General features: G+C 44.2%; 1 protein-coding gene across 1 annotated transcript in view; it reads left to right on the forward strand.

Moving 5' to 3' along the window:
- Positions 1-21,454, forward strand: part of LOC131677038 (homeotic protein empty spiracles-like) — a 65,227-nt gene that overhangs the window by 34,103 nt on the left and 9,670 nt on the right. The window contains exon 2 of the mRNA XM_058956553.1: positions 13,948-14,102. Within this exon, the coding sequence (XP_058812536.1) occupies positions 13,948-14,102 (155 nt within the window). The remainder of the gene's footprint in view (positions 1-13,947; positions 14,103-21,454) is intronic.

Here is a 21,454-nt window from a genome sequence, read left to right on the forward strand (position 1 = left end):
GTTCATCAAAGCTAATATCCCTAACATTCAATTGGTTCGAGTTTGAGTGCAATGGATTCACATGGCTTCATTTCACTTGTGATGCAATTTAAGATACATCATTTAATTTAAATATATACGTAGTTATAAATATTTATACTGTTAAATCATGCTCCATTCACTAATTACGATAATTACCACTAGCTTGAATCTTTTTTATTCGTTTTCTGTTCGTTCAAATTCTGCTAGCATCAAAGAACCTCTTCAATCCTCGGTTAACTTAAGATGTAACACATCTACCTTTTCGCCATTTTTCATTATCCGTTTCCTTCAAACGCAGAATAGTTTGCGAGATTTGATAAAGGCGCCACAAAAATAAACAGGAGTATTAGATTATGAACGTTAATATTATTTGTTACACTTAACGGCAGGCCCGTGTGCATGGAATTAACAAGGGGGCGGGTTTTGATTTGTTTATGTTTCTTCTTAAAATAAAGGTATAGAAGCCTTCAAACTATGAAGGTTTTTTTGTGAGGGCCGAATCTTGTGTACCGATTGACTCAGCTCAACAAATTTGGTAAATGTCTGTAATCGAGAAGGAATATTCAACAAACGCCGCTGTCTGCTGCCTCTTGGCAGTGTCGTATTGGTTTGTAATAGTTAAGCCTACCTACTAAACCTAAACCTTTTGTTACCTGCAATCCACATCTATCCGTTGCAACGGTTATGTACTATTTTTTTATTTTGTGTTTATGTGCTGCTTTTGCTGGCTTGTACGGATTCAGTTTGTAAATTGTCATGAAAAGTTCCCCATTTATAATCCATAAGCGCCAACTAGAATTTCAAAATGACGGCAAGCGTCAATTTACGACCTTTACACACCTTTTGATTATTAAAAATATCCATGTTGCATGGTTTAACCCTAGAACGTTGCACTGGGGTACAAATATACCCCACGCCATCTTTGGAGCCGTGTGAAGACGATAATTCGGCATTTACTGACCTGGGACCCTAACCATAATTCAATTTAGAGTTCTTAGTAAGGGTAGGAAAAGGTGGCATAGCCAATCTGTTTATAGCCTTCGTGGAAGCAGGTGTCAAAGTTGGCGTGGGGTACATTTGTGCCCTAGTGTACGGTTGCCGTTAGGGTTTCGTCAGGTTTCGTGCTGTCAGTGGAAATGTGATTCGTGACAATACCAGTTTAAATACTGGTTGTTTTACTACCTAAGTAGCAATTAGTATTATATATTAACTTTTAATCATTTATTCAATTAATTTAATTTTGACGTAGAAACAAAATCGTTCTCATTTTTGCTGATTTTTATTGTTTTATTGTTTATTTTTAATAGTTTTTCAAAATAATGACTCGCAAGAATAATTGCGCACAATATCTGCTGTAACAGTAACGTTGCGTGTTACAAATGTATTACTGATCAGAATTTTTTTTCATTTCAATTTCCACTCCATTTAGTAGCATTTTGCAAAACCGGATTTTTAAACTTTCACTCTTCCAAATAATTGCACTTTTTCAAACATTTCGAAATTCCATTTTATACCGTTTCTAGACCATTCTTTCAACATTTAGAATCATTTGATTTTTTTTAAACCGTTTGAAAATTCGCAAAGTTGTAGTAATTTTTGTAAAAAAAGTCAACACCACGATCTTTTCAATTTTTTTTTGTTCAAACCAATTTATGTATCATTGATTCCATAAATTCCGTACTTTCACTCACACATCTGTTTTCGCAATTAAAAAACGAAGAAAATGATTTGTTATACATTCTTTTGTTTGCTTTTTTACCTGCGAAAATTGCGATCAAACGCGTGGGGTACATTTGTACCCCAGTGCAACGTTCTAGGGTGGAAAACGTAAGTGCAACGTTCTTGGGTTAAGATTATAGATCATCATGCCACCTTAAATTTTAGTCTGCTTTTTTGGACATTACATTGCGAAGGCTATTTGTTTCACTATCGAGTTTTAGACTGCTCTCTTTACCTAAAGACAATTTTTCAAATTACCGAAAAGGTACTCAATATTATAACCAAAGAAAATTCTTAAAGAATTTTCATAAAAAACTGGCACTACTGTACGCTGATAAACATCAACCCAAATACACAAATTGATTTCGTATTTTTCGTTCCATACTCGTGCACGGTGCACCGGTAAACCTAACCGTAAACGAAAACCAAAACCAAATCAACTATGGTCTTAGCTAGTCAAAAAGACAGATTCAAAGAAAAAAAAAAAGAAACTTAGGCCTAGTTTTATCACATCGGTTGAACACCTACAAAGTAAAAATGGACGGGTCTATACGCACTCATGAGCGATACTGCATCAATGTCGTATATACAGGTCTGGCAAAGATGGCACTTTGGTATTCGTAAGATGAATCGTACATGAGTGGTGTGAGTGATCACAGTATAAATCGACTTGCTTTCGTCATAGCGGTCGTTCCGCTCCCATTGAATCGTGTGACCGCTATGACGTCGACCAGTTGTGCTTCTGGATTGTTTACATATTTCTTGAGCGTTTCTTCAAAACGTCATATCTGCAATGAGTTACTCTCTTTGTTTACTTTCTCTTTCGATTTTTACGACGTCACTATAATACTTTTCACTTATTTTACAGTACAGATCGAAAGACGGTGGTTTTAACTAGCATATTATGCAAAGAGTTGAGGGATAAACGTTAAAGTCACCGAATTATTAACAGAAGAGAAAGTAAACAAAGAGAGTAACTCATTGCAGATATGACGTTTTGAAAAAACGCTCAAGATTTTTGGTTGCCAACACTAGCAAACCGTGTGTTCTGCCACACCTATATATACCTCATTGATACTGCATGCCATATGATATCCTGTACACGTCGACTCCGCTAGCGAATGACGGACCCCAATAGTAGCATGTCTGTAATAACATACGTACATGGAACTATTGAGATCCAGAGCTACAGGTCCAAAGCCCTGGTAAAGGAGGATGGTTGTGATGATCCGGGCCGAGATCACCACGTAAAGCAAGGTAGGGCATAACCCCAATTCCAAGGCGTGAAGCGACCCGTGCCGAGGGATGAGTGATCGAGGGGGTGAAAAAGATGCTCGATCGTTAACGGAGCCTGTGGGGTACCTGGGCAACCCCCACAGTAAGCGTCCCTTACCACGCTAATGCGGAGCTCTGGCGTGGCGGACATATATTTCTCGCGCTACTCGTGGGAATTTTCATGGAGCAAAATAAAAATAATAAAAATAAACAGACGGAGGTGCCAAACCCCTTCGCAAGAGGTGGTTTGGCGAGGTCTCCCCCCCGTGGGGAGAGTAGTGGAACGATGAGTGCTGTACTCGAAAGCACCAGTGACCCCCCAGCAGCGGTAGGCAATACCCCTACCAATGCATCGGAGGGGCCAATAGCTGCGATGCGCAAAGTAGCGAAGCAACTCGATGCTATAATCGACTTCGCTAGCGCAAAGCAGAACATAGCCAAGGAGTTGAAGTTGAGCCTTCTGGAGCTCCGGAAAGCTGTTCGTGTCGCAAGACAGGAACAGCAGGCATATGTTGAGAGGGTGGAATGTCGGGAGAGGCCCGACAGAGAAACCCAGACAGTGGCCTCCAATAGGGAGGAAAGAGAGAAGGTTAATAGAGGTTCACAGACAGTGGCCTTTACTTTCTATGGAGCAGCCACGTCGATCGGAGCGGCGACCGAGTTCCCCTCGAAGGGAAAGGGAAAGGGCAATCGCAAGACGGCATCGAATGCGAAGCGCCCTAGGAAGTCGCCAGGAGAGGGTGCCAAAACCGACACCACTCGGCGTGCAACCGTCAAGGTCAAACGCCGCCTGGGTGAGGTAAGCGAGGGCGAGAGTGACCTCGCTGTGGAGAGCGATGGTACCAGCAACCCGACACGACCGGGGCAGGGGGGCTCAAACCCCTGGACGCTGGTTACCAAGAAGAAGCCGGCACCGAAACCGGAGGTACCGCGGCCTGCGAGGAAGGCCAAGGACAGAGGCGAAGCCTTGTGGTTAAAAACCGACAAGGACAAATACGCCGATGTCCTTAAATCGATGAAGGCGTCCGAAAGCCTCTCGGCCCTTGGGCAGGATGTGCGTAGCGTAAGACGCACCAACACGGGAGAGATGCTCCTGGTGCTGAAGCGAGGCGCACAATCAAGTGCAATATATAAGGCCTTGGCTCAAGAGGTCCTTGGCGAGGGTGCGGAATCAACTCTCCAGTGCAAGCACTTGGACGAGTTCACGACCGCAGAAGACGTCGTCGCAGCCGTCAAGGAGCAATGCGGCGTCACAATCGAGCGGGCCTCTGTGCGATTGAGGGACGGACCCTCTGGCACCCAAGTAGCCTACCTCAGGCTACTGAATGCGGATGCCAAAAAGGTAACCGAGAAAGGGAAGCTGAAGATCGGCTGGTCGGTATGCCCTATTAGTATACCCCAGCCGCCTTCAGTGGACAGGTGCTATCGGTGCCTAGAATCCGGCCATAAAGCTTATGAATGCAAAGGCTTAGACAGGAGTAAGCTATGTCGTTGATGCGGCGAGGAGGGGCATAAAGAGCGGGGGTGCACTAAGGCATATAAGTGCCTTATCTGCACCTCTAAGAAGCAAGCCCATAAACATGCTATGGGCGGACCTTCGTGTCCCTTCGGCGAGTTAAATAAGAAGAAGCCGTGAGAGTCACACAGCTAAATCTTAACCATTGTGCAGCAGCCCAACAGCTGCTGTGGCAGTCGGTCTCGGAGTCGAGGACAGATGTCGCCCTCTTATCAGACCCGTACAGCATCCCTGCCGGCAACGGCAATTGGGTGTCGGACGAGTCTGGAATGGTGGCAATCTGTACAACGGGAAGGTTCCCGGTTCAAGAGGTAATACACCCCTCCGCCGAGGGTGTGGCGATTGCCAAGATCAATGGTGTGTTCTATTGCAGCTGCTACGCCCCACCAAGGTGGCCAATAGAACAGTTCTACCAGATGATCGACAGGCTCTCGTCGGACCTCGTGGGCCGGAAACCGGTAGTAATAGCGGGAGACTTCAACGCTTGGGCAGTGGAGTGGGGCAGCCGCTGTACAAATAGCAGGGGTCAAGCGCTAATGGAAGCGTTTGCGAAACTCGATACTGTGCTAGCTAATGATGGCTCCGCTAGTACATTCCGTAGAAACGGAGTGGAGGCGTGGATTGATTTGACCTTTGCCAGCCCGAGTCTGGCTCCAGGCATGGAATGGAGGGTAGACGAAGGCTACACCCATAGTGATCATTTAGCAATCCGCTTTAAGATCAACTATGGTGTGCAGCATCCGAGGGCGGGAGATCCCTGTCAGGTACGCGGGTGGAAGTCCAATCACTTCGACAGCGAAGCTTTCACCGCGGCCCTGGGACTGGAGGCCAACACCGACAGTCTAAGCGGGGATGCGCTGGTAGCTGTTCTATCACGCGCGTGCGACGCCACTATCCCGAGAAAAACACTGCCAAGAAACGGTAGATGCCCGGTATACTGGTGGAGTGCCGAGATTGCAGCTCTACGGTCAGCCTGTCTCAGAGCTAGACGTAGGATGCAAAGAGCTCGCACCGAGGATGCAAGAGAGAACCGCCGTGAAGTGTTTAGAGCTGCGAAATTAGCCCTTAACAAGGCTATTAAAAGCAGCAAGAGAGCGTGTTTCGACAACCTGTGTGAGAGTGCCAACGCGAATCCGTGGGGTGACGCCTACCGGATTGTGATGGCCAAGACCAAAGGGGGCTCCTCACCCCCAGAACGGTCTCCGGACCGGTTGGCAACGATTATCGAAGTACTCTTCCCGTCTCGAGCCACAAGCCCCTGGCCACCTGCACTACGAGACAGTGCGGGCACGGTCGAAATGGTGGCTCCAGTGACGAACGAAGAACTACTCGCAGTGGCTAAATCCCTAGCAATGAACAAAGCTCCAGGGCCGGATGGAGTTCCGAACAACGCTCTCAAGGCAGCGATCATAGCGAACCCGAACATGTTCAGGCTAGCTATGCAGAGATGCCTTGACGAGTGCCGTTTCCCCGATAGATGGAAAAGGCAGAAACTGGTGCTGTTGCCGAAGCCCGGGAAGCCGCCAGGCGACCCATCGGCGTACAGACCAATCTGTCTGATAGACACGACTGGCAAACTGCTTGAGAGGATCATCCTCAACAGGCTCACCCCGTACGCGGAAGGTACGGACGGTCTGTCAAGCAACCAGTTTGGCTTTCGGAAGGGTAAGTCCACAGTGGACGCTCTCAACTCAGTGATAAATACTGCCGAGATAGCGATCCAACGAAAAAGGCGAGGTATTCGATACTGTGCGTTAGTGACACTTGACGTGAAGAATGCATTCAACAGCGCAAGCTGGGATGCCATCGCGCTCTCGTTACACCGGCTTAGCCTACCGGTGGGTCTGTACCGGATCCTGGAAAGCTACTTCCAAAACCGCGTACTGCTATACGAGACCGATGCCGGTCAGAAAAGGGTTCCGATTACCGCCGGAGTCCCGCAGGGCTCGATCCTAGGCCCGGTGCTATGGAACCTCATGTATGACGGGGTTCTGAGACTGAAGTTCCCTCCTGGGGTCAAGATCGTCGGCTTTGCCGACGACGTAACCTTGGAGGTCTACGGGGAGTCAATTCCTGAGGTAGAACTAACCGCAGAACACGCGATTAGCACGGTGGAGGAATGGATGAGCGCGAGAGGCCTGGAGCTCGCTCATCATAAGACGGAGGTAGTTATCGTCAACAACCGCAAGTCGGCACAACAACAGTTATCCATGTGGGAGAAGTCGCGATCACTTCACAGCGAAGTCTGAAGTCTCTCGGAGTCATTATAGACGACAAGCTGACCTTCGGCAGCCATGTCGACTATACGTGCAAGAGAGCGTCGACTGCTGTTGCGGCACTATCGAGAATGATGTCCAACAGCTCAAAGGTGTGCGCCAGTAGACGTAGGTTACTGGCAGGCGTCGCCGTATCTATCCTCAGGTACGGCGGCCCGTCATGGTCAAGAGCACTGAGGGTAACCAGTTACCTACAGAAACTGGAGAGCACCTACCGCGTGATGTGCCTCAGAGTGATATCTGCCTACCGCACGGTATCACACGATGCATCCTGCGTGATAGCGAGCATGATGCCAGTCGGGCTGGTCATTCGGGAAGATGAGGAGTGCTTTGAGCTACGTGGAAATAGGGGAGCCCGCGAGCGCACCAGGGTGACCTCGGTCGCCAGATGGCAGCGTGAGTGGGACAACTCCTCGAAAGGTAGGTGGACCCACCGGCTGATACCTAGCATATCGAGCTGGGTGGGAAGACCCCATGGGGAAGTTCACTTCCACCTGACACAATTCCTGTCAGGCCATGGCTGTTTCCGTCAGTACCTCCACAGGTTCGGACACGCGGAGGTCCCAGTCTGCCCGGACTGCCCAGGTGTAGACGAAACTGCCGAACGCATACTGTTCGTATGTCATCGGTTCGACGTCGAAAGAAGAGCAATGCTTGACGTCTGTGGCTGGGACACAACCCCGGATACCCTTATTCAGCGGATGTGTCAAACGGTGGAGAAGTGGAACGCAGTCTCGGCTGCTACCATCCAGATTGCCAGTAGGCTACAGGTAATCTGGCGAACCGAGCAACAGACGGCGGGCACGGCTAACTAGTGATTGGTTAGTTGGAGCGAAAAAGGCCAAGCGCAAAATAAGAGAGTGAATGGTCTGTTCATGCCGAGGTAGGTTGGCGCAGCGAATGGCAACCGCGTAAGGGGTAAACCCAGCCACCCCGAAGCAAGACAGAAGAGTGAGTGTATAGGCGTATAAGTGGACTGCCTCATGCCAAGACGGGAGGGTCGTAGCGTAGTATGTTGGAACTAAGCTATCGATGCCTCATGGCGTGGCAGAGGAGTGAAAGGGTGAGCATCCAAGTCAGTCTCACACTGCATGTTAAGGGTGAGCATAAAAGTCAGCCTCACAGGTTGGTAGCAAGCAAGGAATGAAAAAGGTGAGCACAAAAGTCAGCCTCGCATGGTATGTCAGAAGTGGGGCCTAAGAAAAATGTCCCACATGGGATGCCAGAGGGAGTGACAAAGGTACAATAGAGTGGCACGATTGAGAGTGAATCAGGTGATAGGGTGAGCACCCAAGTCAGCCTCACATGGATGGGTAGGGCGAGCACAAAAGTAAGCCTAGCAAGGAATGAGTAAGGTGAGCACACAAGTCAGCCTCGCATGGAACGTAAAAGGTGAGCACAAAAGTCAGCCTCATGTGGGAGTGTTTGAGAGAGAATCAAAGTGTGATTGAGAGAGCACCCAAGTAAGCCTCATACAGGATGTATGATCGCGTGAGTGAGAGTGAATGAGTACATTTAGTACAGCCATCCCCCCAGAAGTAATACCGAGAGGTAGTTCCTGGGAGGAATGATGGCGGAGCCCAATGGAGTTTAGTCGGTATTAATGGCTGGTCACCATTCGAGTCCGACACGCCCCCAGTGCACCCCGTGTGGTAGATTGGACCCTACCGTTAGCACGTGTACTGGGCTAGGACATAAAGGTCTTCTCCATTGTAAAAAAAAAAAAAAAAAAAAAAAAAAACACGTCGACTATACAACCATAAGACTTTAGGGAGGACAGCTTATAACTTCTAGGCACAGATATGGGCATGTTCAGGAGTGCTTCAGTTGTAGATTTATAATTTTGACAGTTCTATAATATAAAACTGAGCATTTAAAAACTAGAACTTGTTATCCCCAGCAGCAGTTTTAGTGGGTGTTCTAGTTAGTTAAAAATCTATGTCTCGCCACATCTTTAGTCGTATAAGGGCATGCTCAGGAGCGTTTTATTTTATATAGGAGTTTCAAAGTAGAACTGAAACTGTAACATTCACATCCCCAGCAGAGCATTTTGGTTTATAATTTCGAGCGGTTTGGTTTTAAAATTTAAAACTATTATACGACGACGTTCTTTTGCCGTTGCCGATTTCTGTTGCCGATTTAAAAAAAAAATGTTTAGAACGATGTTTTAAATACATGGAGAGTACTCAGCACAGACACTTAGACGCGATAGATTGCGTAAAAATACATTTGAATGCAGTAACGCTGAAGGCATGACAAGAGATGAATTTTAAGCTGAATAGAACACCTGCTAACACTGCTTCTAGGGATAGCAAGTTCTAGCTTTAAAATTTTCAGATTTATATTATAGAACTGTCAAAATTTTGAATTTAGAACTGCAACACTTCTGAACATACCCTAAAAGTTTTAAAACAAAACTGTTCGAAATTATAAAACAAAACGTTCTACTGGAGATATGATTCAGTTTCAATTCCAATTCTACTTTTAAATTTCTATATAAAATAAAACGCAGCTGAGAATGCTCTAAAGATGTCGGTGGGGCAACTGTGTTGAGCATTAAATTAAATTTTCTGAAAAAGAGTGCTTAGAGTAAGAAGAAAATCTACATGCACAATCGTTCGATTTATCCTTTCGCCAACTTGCCAAGTGAACGATTCGCATGCCGCGCTGGCCTGAAAAAAATAACGGTTCTTTTCCAAGCCAGCCATAGTTGAACGAGAGAATACAAGAGAGCGAGAGTAAATAAGCGCATCTGCATCAACATCATCACACGTACTAAGTGATGATTGCGTGAGCTGCAGTGAGGCTAGTTTTGTGGTATATTCGGGAATGTTTAAATTTGTACCTCTATTTTCTCCAAAATGCTGCGTTTTTCATTCAACATCTCGGAAGCAGGTTTAATGCGACTGATTAAAAGTAGTGTTCCTTTTGCAAAAAGTCCAAGGATTTGACTGTAGATAGACAGGATGACCGCACTGAACGTGTGAAGCCGTTAAACCTCGATTTTTCCAAAATTTTAAAGGGAAAATCAAACATGGTAATATTTTTCGGAGTCTGAATGCGGTTGACTTAGTTATATTGCTTACAATAAAAGATCCAGGAAATCGATTGCAGATAGTCAGAATGTCTGCACGAAAGGAGTGAAGCCGTTTTACCCTTGTTCTTTCCGAAATTCAAGTTTGAAGTTAAATCAGGTTTGGTATTTCGGGAAGAGCCTGATTACGGCTGATCCAAAGTAGTGATTCTAGTATTTAAAAAATAGTCCATGGGAATGAATTGAAGATTGTGTAATGGAAAGAATAAGGGTGCAATGGATTCACACGATTCGTGCGATCAAAAGAAATTATCTGCAATCGATTCTCTGGAATATTTTGCATAGGAAATATCACTTCTAATCTGCCGCCTCTTTTGAGAAGTACAGTCAGGTTTAGCCTCAAACTTTAGTTATTGGGGTTAACACGTCTCTAACCATCTTCAAGAAATTCCCTGGATATTTTTACATTAGAATTTCTACTTTTAAATTCACACTTAAATTGTTGTAGGAATTGAGGTAAAACGGGTATACAGGTTTCGTGTGGTCTTTCTAACTATGTTCAATCAGCTCCCTGGACTATTTATCATAGCAAAATACTTTTGATCAGCATCTTTCAGCCTTTTTCCGATATGTTGAGTAAAGTGTAACTTCGCACTTATATTTTAGGAAGATTTGAGGTAAAACGAGTTCACACGTTTCTTGTGGTCATTCCAAGTATATTCAATCCATCCTGGACTACTTCACGCAAGAAAAACTACATTTGATCAGCCGCTTTTCTTCCCTTGAAATATTGAGTCTGAATAACTTTACACATTGTTTATGGGATGAATTGGGGAAAATGGGTACAAACGTTTCGTGCGGCTATTCTAACTTTCTTCAATCGATTCTCCGAACTATTTTTTTGTCAGAATTACTACTTTTGATCAGCCGCATTCAGCCTCTTTCTGAAATGTAGCGTTTTCTGTATTTGAGTTACGGTAGGAATTGGGGTAAGACGGGTTCACACGTTTCTGGCGGTCAATCAAAGTATATTTAAACGATTACCTGGATCTTCGTGCATACAAATTGCCACTTTTGATCAGCGGCATTTAGTCTTACGCTGAAATATAGAACCATGATTAGCTTCAAACATAAGTTGTTCGAAGAATAGAGGTAAATGGGTACAAACGTTTCAATAGACCATTCTTAGTATCTTGAATCTATTTTCTGGGCTTTTTTACATAAGAAATATTTTCTTTTGGTTTTCACAAGTAGTTTAGAATACAACGTCGATTGAATGACCCATTTGATACACGAAAAGCAGCTCTTTTGCGTGCATTTTGCATGATACTGGACAGCATTTCGAAGTTAATCGCAACAAATTCAGCTCGTATATTAGATTTGAGTTCGTCGAGGTTCTTAGGTTTGCTAGAATAAACTTTACTTTTCAAGTAAGCCCACAGAAAAAAAAAATCTGATGCCATTAAATGCGGAGCACGAAAAGGCCATTCCAAATCATTATTTTTGGAGACAACGCGTCCTGGGAATTTGCTCTGCAAGAACTTGATTGTAGCGGCTGCAGTGTGGCAAGGGGACCCGTCTTGTTTAAAATAGGAATCTGGGGAGTTATCACAGACCCGTTTTCAAAGAAATTCATCACCAAATTACAGATTGTCTTGTTTGTAGGCGCCGAATGCCTGCCATATTTTTTACGATATTTTTTCACTATTGAACGATCGTTTTCAATGTAAAGCGCTACGATTTTAGCGCGCTCTTTTGGTGTAAATCGACTCATGGCTAAAATTGCACTAAATAACGTTTCAGAATTGTGTTTATCTGTCAAAATCGGTTGGAAAATGGTGGAGTTGTTCAATGTTGAAATAGGAAACATCCTGATGGCGTACTCTGTAGTTCTCACAAGTCTCCTATCTCATGCCTCCATGTGAGTCTAAGTCTATTGATGACATTGGGTCCTTAGACCGGCGACGATTGGGTGCTATACTCTTATCAGATAATCAGAAGTCAAACATGATGCAGTCAGTGTGCAATCCGCTAAAATCATCGTCACAACGCAACGCATTTTGTCCCACTGTACATTGTTTCACATATGTCATTGACTTCTAAACCTTAAGAATTCACTCTCTCCTGTGAGAAAAGCAGTGCTTGTTGAAAGAGAAAATGTGGATTTCCGGTTATAAAATTCTACTTATTCAGTTTCGACATATACGGAATGCGGTTTTAGTACAAGTCGCCAATAAAATAAAGGTAGATGACTTCATCAACAAGAATAACATAAAACACTTTGGTGAACGTGATATCATAGAGATCAAGATCCTAGAGAATTGTGCAGTCAAGGCACGACTACACGATCTGTCGCCGGGTTCAAGTCGCAAGGTGGTGAAGTGATCTTTGTTAAACACGACTAGTGGAGAAAAATCCTTCCCTTCCATTGTCAATGGTGTTCGGATGGTAAGCATGCAACTAAACCGCTCCCTTCCTTTCTTCATAAACTTTGACTATGACATCCATTATTCCCAGACCACGTAGTGCACCTATGACAATCACCCAATGGAAAACCGTTTGCAGAAACTTGTGACAAAAAGATTCAATTACAACCGAACCAAACCTCAAATACACGTACAATGCATCGCAGAAAAAATCAGAACGCCAGTTCTGCGAGGGCTAACCTGCATCATTAAGATCTGATGTATGGCACAGCCTTTCCGTGTGAGGCACATCACGATTAACGAACATTATGCATCCGAATCAATCAAATTAGGCCTCGTAAAGGGAATACCTATAAACAACCGGGTTTGTAGTCTGGAAGATAACAGAAGGTTTAGCACACGGAGAGGAGCTGACTGGGGCTATGGTATCGTACCGATGTGGATGACGGTAATGATGGCGTTGATGATGCCGACGACGACGACGACGACGATGATGACGACGTCGACGAAGACGACGACGACTGCGACGAAGATCACGCTGATATACGAAGCGCAAAGTGCGTTCATCAAACTTCTTCGGCCACGTTTTCGCCTTCGATAAGACATTAAACATTAATGTGCTTCGGTTTACGATATGTTTCCAACCTATCAGCTTAGGATAGTGTGCATGCGAGGAGAGCGGAATTTGCAGAAGTTTGTACCAGCGGAGCAGCGCCGGCGGGTAATTACTTTGCCATTAATGATGCGCGATCGTTTTTTGTTCTTTCTTCTCTCTGATGATTTTGGTGTTTCCATGCCGGTAATTTTAGGTTGCGAACGAATCACATTAAGTAATGGCAGACAATGAAATGCTGCAAATGGATCTGCATCTGCTGCCCTGGCGTAACATTATTTTCATCGTTACCGGGCAAATTGCGCTGGAACGCATTCGCAAACTGCACCGCCGGCTATGTATTGGAAATAGGAATTAATTCGCAAACACTTTACTCTGGGAAATGCTCCGATTTTGATCGACGGTGAAAATGGGTGAGGAAAATGGCCAAAGTAGCATAACATTTATCTAAATTATCATTGCTGCGCCGGTTTCTTTACTCTAATGTGATATTAATCATAGTCCCCCCTTTTTCCCCAAGCGTTGGAATGAACATCAACAGGACATGTTTAGTTCGATGAAACGGACATGACGGAACATGTGCCAGTCAAATCGGGTTGATACGTTTACGATTGAGGTTGCACTCGACTCCTAACGACAAAGGCAGGGTACATTGTCAGGCTGTCGGATATATGCAAAAGAAGGCTGCTCGTCGAAGCAACAGGCGTTCATTATGTATTTATGTACGTACTTAGTGGATAATTACTGTTTGTGGCATTCGGGCCAGTAGTAAGTATAGCTGCACAACGTGCAACAATGTCTGTGCGCTGACTCACTTGCCCGGCAGCTGAAAACGCGAATTGTTGGTTGATGCAGTTCCGTTAAACCGGTTGACCTTGTCCAGTGTAATGTTGATATTTTGGATTTTTTTTGCTTTTATCCTTCAGCCTGTTTTTAGATTGGAAGTGTAAGCCTAGTAAGGCAAGAGTTATTTTTTTTATTATCGTAAACTATTTTGAAGTACCACTTAGAAGTATCAAGATAGCATTACTGATTATTAATCAATATACAAATTTCAATTTTTCCAGGTTACCTGCTACCATTCCGAAAGCCAAAGCGAGTGCGAACTGCCTTTTCACCGACACAGCTGCTGAAACTGGAGCACGCCTTCGAGAACAACCACTACGTGGTGGGGGCGGAGCGGAAAACTTTGGCGCAGGTTCTCAGTCTGACGGAAACACAGGTAATATACGGAATGAAAAATGTTTGCACTCCGATTCGAATCTGTATGCGGTCATTGTACGTATTTACTGGGACAATTCCCGAAAATTGATTCCCCACGCTTTCGACCGGGTGAGAGGTTCAATTTGCCACGCTATCTTGATTTGTGCTAATTCATGCTTTCTTCCCGTACCTACTTCCTGCACCGGGAACCGATTTGGCACCCCTTTGATTTGGAAATGAAACATTCGAAGATCGCATCGCTGGGTGCAAGATGATTTAGGTCAAGAGGTGGTACGGTGTTGAGAAAACGTCAATCCGAATAGCAGATCACTATTAGATCCGGAGAACTAACCATTAGGTTTGGTATATGTTATAAAATGAGGGTTGATTTTGTTTTCGTTTATAGATCCGAGTTTAGGCAGTTTCGATCTAATGTTTATAAGGTATATATGAAAGCAAATAACCCCAAAATCAGCGATACTTCACCTCTCGCCTAGTTACTGTCAAAAGATAGAACCACCTAAATTTTTAACACATCTTGTCTCAGTATCTCGTTAAGTTTCACTCCCCGCATAATTCCAGCCAAGTACAACAAACTAGTTAGCACTCCCTCACACATTTCCCCGGTAGACATGTCCGTTTGGTTATCTTCCTTTGGATCATTTCATTTGCAAGCTCCCTTCGTGGGTCGGTTGATTTTTTGTTCAGTGCTTGTTGTGTTGCCGTTGTTGTTGACTCACTTAATCTACCGTATAATCGGATTAGACGCGCTGTCCCCTGGGACCAACTGAGACCAGTCTGACGCTCCGCTCCGGCCAGGTCACCAGGCCAGGCTTTACGGCGGAGGGTGGGTTGGACTTTTGGATAAACAGTCTAATAATATGAATTTGAATAGGAACTGCCCAATTTGAGGGTGACGACGACGGTAATTTTCCAGACATTATCAAATCGTTTCGAGTTCGATGGATACCGGGTGGGGTGGAAAACAGTGCCGGGGACAATCAGTGTGTCGCCATTTTCAAGGGTTGCTTGACGCCGTCGTTCCTGATATGAAGTTCCTGTTATGTCGCACCGTTGGTCGTCGTCCGCTTAGGGGACCGATCGTAATTAGATTGAATTACAACCGTTGTGGTCGATTGTGTGGGTTGGTGGAAGGTGTGAAAATTTGAGTCCGCTAATGTCATTCATAGCTAGTTTTGTGTTTGCTGTGGATTATTTCTAAGGTGGAAGCTACAGTCGAGACATAAGTTGTGCTTAAGCGGTTATTAGTTGGGCACTGAATTTCTGTGAATTGGAAGAAAATAATACACGCAATTCCACTAGCCCTGCACGTGCCCTGTGCGCTATTGAACGATCTGTTGAAATAGAAAGTTTATTTTCGTATAGTGATCATAGTACCATCGATTTGCTTTTTCTTGTTCCGATTAGTTCAAGGCTTTCGCTAGGAATAAGCAAAATTTGGCTCAATTCGCGCATTGCAGTTTTTTTTATTCAAGTCGTTTATTTGATAAGGCGCGTTCACGTTAGTTTAAAGGTGCCATTTTTTTCTTTGTTTTACATTTTGAATTTATTAAAACTAGGGGGTTACACATTTCAATATTATATATTATATAATGAAACTAAACAAATTTTACAGCTAACTTTTACATATACAATAATAATATATAATATTATATGATAATATAATATTCGTAAGATTAGGGGGGGGTCATTTTGCGTGTTCTTTGTATAGTAATGCACTTTGGGATTTTTGGAAGGGAGATTGTTAGAATGAGCCATGTAGCTAATTTGTGATATCGACAAATCACCATGCATGTGTTTTTCCGATAGCAAGTTAAGCAAAAAGTTGTTTGGAGTCGGCGAAAGACCATGCCGATGTAGCTTCTCAGAAAGAATTTTGATAGAAACTGAATCAAAAGCGCTCTTTATATCTAGGAAAACTGATGCCATCTGCTCTTTGCTAGAATAAGCTATTTGAATTTCTGTTGAGAGCAACGCAAGACAATCGTTCGTCCCTTTGCCTTTGTGAAAACCAAATTGTGTATCTGATAGTAAGCCATTTGCTTCAACCAAATTGACGAGGCAAAACAATTTCGGATACAGCACAGCAGGGATGCCAGGTGATATTTTAAAAAATCTGTGCGCGGTCCATTTAAAAATCTGTGTCTATCTGTGTCACGGAAAACTTACAAATTTCGCTGAAAACAAGATGTGGTGACCTTTTTTTGGGTTTTTGCGCGTGTCAAAATTTAAGCGCAGGGTAAAAAAATTGAGAAATCTGTGCTAATCTGTGCATTTTAGAAGAAAGCTGTGGAAATCTGTGCGTTAACACAGAAAACTGTGGAAATCTGTGCAGTTCTTGCTATCTGTACAGCATATTGAAAATCTGTGCAACACAGATAAATCTGTGTAACTGGCATCCCTGCAGCACAGCCTTGCAATCGGTCGATGCGAGTTGTGGTCGGAGGCTGGTTTTCATGGTTTTTGGATGGCGATACTCTCGCTTGCCTCCAGTCATGAGGGACAATATAACCCTCAAGAAACTTATTAAATAAATTCAACAAGCGTCTCTTGGCAGAGTCAGGCAGATTCTTTAACAGGTTAAATTTGATCCAGTCTGGCCCTGGGGCTTTATTGTTACATGACAAGAGAGCAAGTGAGAACTCCACCATCGAAAACGGTGCTTCGTTCGCGTTATCGTGAGGGGGCGCGGCGCGGTAGATCTTCTGTGCCGAGGTGGAATACGGACAAACTTTCTTGGCAAAATCAAATATCCAACGGTTTGAATATTCTACGCTCTCGTTAGTACTGTTTCAGTTTCGAAAGCGCCGGGACATGCCCCTAAGAGTGCTTATCGATGTTTCTCTCGTTAGCCTGTCGACGAACCGATGCCAGTAGCTACGTTTTTTTGCTTTTATCAAACTTCATGCGCGTTTCCGCCATCGCATACTATCGGTAGCTGACTAGCAACCCGTCGTCCTGAAAGATCTTATACGCGGCGGATTTCTCCGCGTACACGTCTGAGCACTCTTTGTCCCACCATGGGTTGAGAGGCAGCCCGCGAGAGTTCGCGTCTGGTACGCGTTTAGTCTGAGCTTGAATCACGGTGTCGAGAATCAAGCCAGCCAGGAATCCGTACTCTTTCTCTGTAGGAAACTCTTGAGGGGATTCGATTTTGTCGGATATCGGAGACGCGTAGCTCTTCCAATCAATATTTCATGCGAGGTCATACAAAATATTGATTGTATTCGGTGGCCCTGAACCGTTTGCAATGTTAATTACGATTGGTAGATGGTCACTGCCGTGGGGATCAGATACTACCTTCCACATGCAATCTAAACGCAGCGATGTCGAGCAGAGGGACAGGTCTACGGCGCTCGGACGCGCTGGAGGAGCAGGAATTCGTGTCATTTCACCCGTGTTCAAAATAGTCATATTGAAGTTGTCACAAAGCTCATGGAGTGAGGTAGATCGATTATCGTCATAAAGGCGTACCGTGGGAGTTGAAATCACCTAAAATTAACCTCTATACAGGTAGGAGTTTCGCAATATAGCAAAACCGTCGGTGGCTACCTGAAGTTCTAGGGGGGATGAAGGTGGAAGCAATGCAAAGGTCTCTGCCTTTAATTCTGGTTTGGCAAGCGACAACTTCAATGCCTGGTGTCGAGGGGAGGTCGATTCGATTGAAAGAATAGCACTTTTTACGCATTTCAAGTTATTTAGCAAGACTTTAAAGGAATCGAGTTTCGGGATAATGCTTCTGCAATTCCACTGTAGAACAGTGATTAAATCCGGGACTTCGTTCGATGAATTTACCATCGAAGGATACAATTGCTGAAAGGAGGGGCCAATTCGCAGTGAACTACGTGAAAAAAGTTTTTACTGGGAAGTAAACTCATCAAGATGCTTTAAAGAAATATTTAGTGCTTTAAAAATACGGTCCACAATGTCAGAGAAATTTATTAAGTCAGCGCTAGTTTCTTTCTCTTTCTGAGATATGGGAACACTTGAGGTTTTTGATGTTCCTGGAAGTGCTGGGAACTCCCTCTTTGAGCTCAGGTTTCGGAGACCGGGAGCGACTTGCTTCGGTTTTGCACCAGTACTTCCTTAAGTAGTTATTTTAGGGGGGGGGGGGCATGAAGAGACACCTTCTGGCCTTTACGACGAAGCTTGGGAGAGGAAATATTCCTCCTTTTTCTATTTCTTCTAGGCACAGCAGAAGATGTTCTCTCTTGGGGCTCATCACAGTCGCCTTCGTCAGTAGACAAGTTGATATAGATGTTCGTAGAGGCCGGTGGCGTAGCTATCTTAAGCATTTCTGCAAAAGATCGCATAGAGCGTCCCTGAAAGGAATGCTTGAGATTCCCCTCGCGCTGTTTATACGCGGGACATGTCGGGTGATCATATGGATTTTCCCCACAGTAGAAACACTTATCGACATCCTTTCCACAGGAATCATCCGCATGATTCCCACCGCATTTCCCACAACGGGCCTTATTGCTACAATGGGAGGCTGTGTGTCTTAATTGTTTGCAATTAGTGCGGTTCATGACCCGCAGCACAAAGAGGCGAACAGGTGGACGAACCTTGTCAAAGAGGAGATAGTTGGGTGGAGAAGAATCGGTGAAGGTCACCCTGTAAGAGTTTGAGTTGACGTGTTGTGACTGATGCTGAAGGCAAACGTTTGCACTCCAGTATATTCACTGGCTTAAGCATGGGGTCTTTGAAACTCAGACTCGAATGGGGGACTACCCCACAGACTTCAACCCTGTTAGCTAGAATATACGCTCTGTACCCCTTCGTTAAAGGCCCGTAGCCAGCAATTTCATTTACCTGATTTGGACTGTTTACAGCCACCAGAGGCTCATCAGGGTGAATTTTCGATATTTCTGTGACGGCCGAATACCGATCCGTCTGAACTCGAGAAATCTGCAACAGATTTAAACACATTTGGTTTTTGGTGCGGAAGCAGATCACGAAGGGCTAGATATACTTTGAGTCGAGAAGAACACTGCTTCACTGGTCACTGGTCGTTTAACGGCACTCAGGAACAGAAACACAAAAGAAGGGAAAAAATACTAAAACCTCGACGAGGCGGAGAGTGCGCAAGATAATCTTGAACGCGGATTAGCATTATCCTTTGTCGCTACACACTGCACGGACTGGCAACAAAACACTTGTGTCTCGACCGAGCGCTCGAAAACGAATGGCATTGCAAAGTTATTCGGAGATTTATGCCTCGTTTTGCTGGTCAGAAGAGGAAACGGAGGAACAATAGAAGAAGACAGAAAAATGGAAAATAACAACATAACACGAAATTTTTTTGGTAAGACATGGATTTGCCTTTCAACATTCAGTTGCGGAACTTGACCTTACATTAATACATACTCCATGTACAGAACAATTGCAGGCAGATGCTACGACCCTACTGGGCACTAAGAATCATTCCTGGTTGTAACTCGACCTTCCGATGAGTGGCTTACGAGACCAGCGTGCCATTCGCCAGACCAGGATAATTTTAGGTAGTGATTAACGTATAAGGCGTTTAGACATTTGTTACGATGGTTGAACTTTTCTGCAACGCCCATTTCAGACGTTATGCACATAAAGGGTCTTTTTGTCGTTTATTTTTAACTAAGATCTGACATTTTCTTAGATTATAGACGGGTTATTCGCCTCTTTTTTATGTTTATATTTATGTTTATTACCTTCACCAACAGAATTTCACCAACAGATCTCTTGGCCCCAATGGTGATTGCTTAAATTAATTACATTCCAAAATAGTTAATGTTTTCGCTATTGTCGAATTCCTCGTCCGGTTCGAATCAAAGACCATCGCCACACTGTTGAAAATTCGCTGGAGTCCAGTAACAGCGCTCTGGTGACCATAGTTGGTTCTCCAGAACGGAACTCGCAGAAGAGAGTTATTGCGTAGAGGTCGAACACGGCCTTGAAGATCCGGACATCCGAGGATTGTGGGGCAATCCACCCTGGCAGACAGTAAGTCATAGACGTACAGGGCTCAAGAGTAATCCCTCCGGATGCCTAGAGTGTCAAACTGTATTAACTGACAGTGGTTTTTTTCCAAATGTTTTTCGCTATTCGGTAGATGAACCCAAGCTGTCTTGATGCCTTATCCACGATGTATGAAGCATATGGTTTGAACGTTAGTGCCGAATCCATGATGACTCCGAGATCCTTGACGCGAGAGTGTCTTGGAATGCTCTAGTTGAAGAAATGGTAGTTAAACTGAATCGGATGGCGTTTCCGAGTGAACGTAACGATTGAGCATTTACTCGGGTTTAAAACCATTCTGTTTAGTTCACACCACCTACTAAAGCTCTCCAGTTCACTCTGAAAAGACTCGGCATCGGTTTTATTCCGTGTTTGTCGAAAAAAATTTCAAGTCGTCAGCGAATGAAAGGCGTGGTCCTCGTAATTTGATATTGACGTCATTGAAGTAGAGGAGGAATATTACTGGACCGAGATGGCTTCCTTGTGGGATGCCGGAAGTAGCGTAGAATGGTGCAGATAGACAGTCCTTAATGCTGATTTGGATTTGCCTTCCATCGAGGTAGGAGCGAAATCAGCGCAGAAGTTGTCCATGAATACCGAGTTTGTCTAGCTTCGCTATTGCGATATCATGGTTGGTTTTGTCGAAGGCCGCAGATAGATCCATGTAAATAGCATCGGTTTGCAACCACTCAGCGATTCTATCGAGTACATATGATGTGAACGAGAGCAAGTTGGTCGTTATCGATCGTTTAGGCATAAAACCGTGTTGGTCGTCTGCAGATAGTGTTTGTAGTGAAAGAAAATAGGGTCTAAAACTACCAGCTCGAATAGTTTTGATACGGCATTTAAACACGATATTCCCCGATAATTGTCAATGTTCGATTTGTTTCCCCTTTTATGAACTGGAAACATGTGCGCTACTTTCCAGCAGGAAGGAAATGTTATAGTAGTGAGTGATAGCACGAAGATTCGCCGAAGTGGTTAATAAAAATCTGTTTTGGAAAAATCTGTAATCTGGGAATCGAACCCAGGTGTGTGCAAGGCAATCGATTTACAAACTACGTACATGCCCGTTCCATTCTCTTACAATTGAGTTGTCATATGATCTTATCTTTTTAAATTACTTTAGCTATCTTTGCATCTTCATCATAATAAACGCATTAACAACGTTTCTAATTTTTAGAATTTTTCATCAAAATTGACCTTCGGTTCAGCAAACTTTTTTCAGGTCGCTGCCAAAGAATTATCTTTTCAGACGTTGTTAAAACAGTGAAGAGGTTTGTACGCAAATGGTATCCGGGACTCAGTTTTCTTTAAAACATAACAAGATAGGGAACAAATCGTACGGCAGTTGAC

The sequence above is a fragment of the Topomyia yanbarensis genome, chromosome 1 (genome assembly GCF_030247195.1).
Source record: "Topomyia yanbarensis strain Yona2022 chromosome 1, ASM3024719v1, whole genome shotgun sequence".
NCBI classification, from domain to species: Eukaryota; Metazoa; Arthropoda; class Insecta; order Diptera; family Culicidae; genus Topomyia; species Topomyia yanbarensis.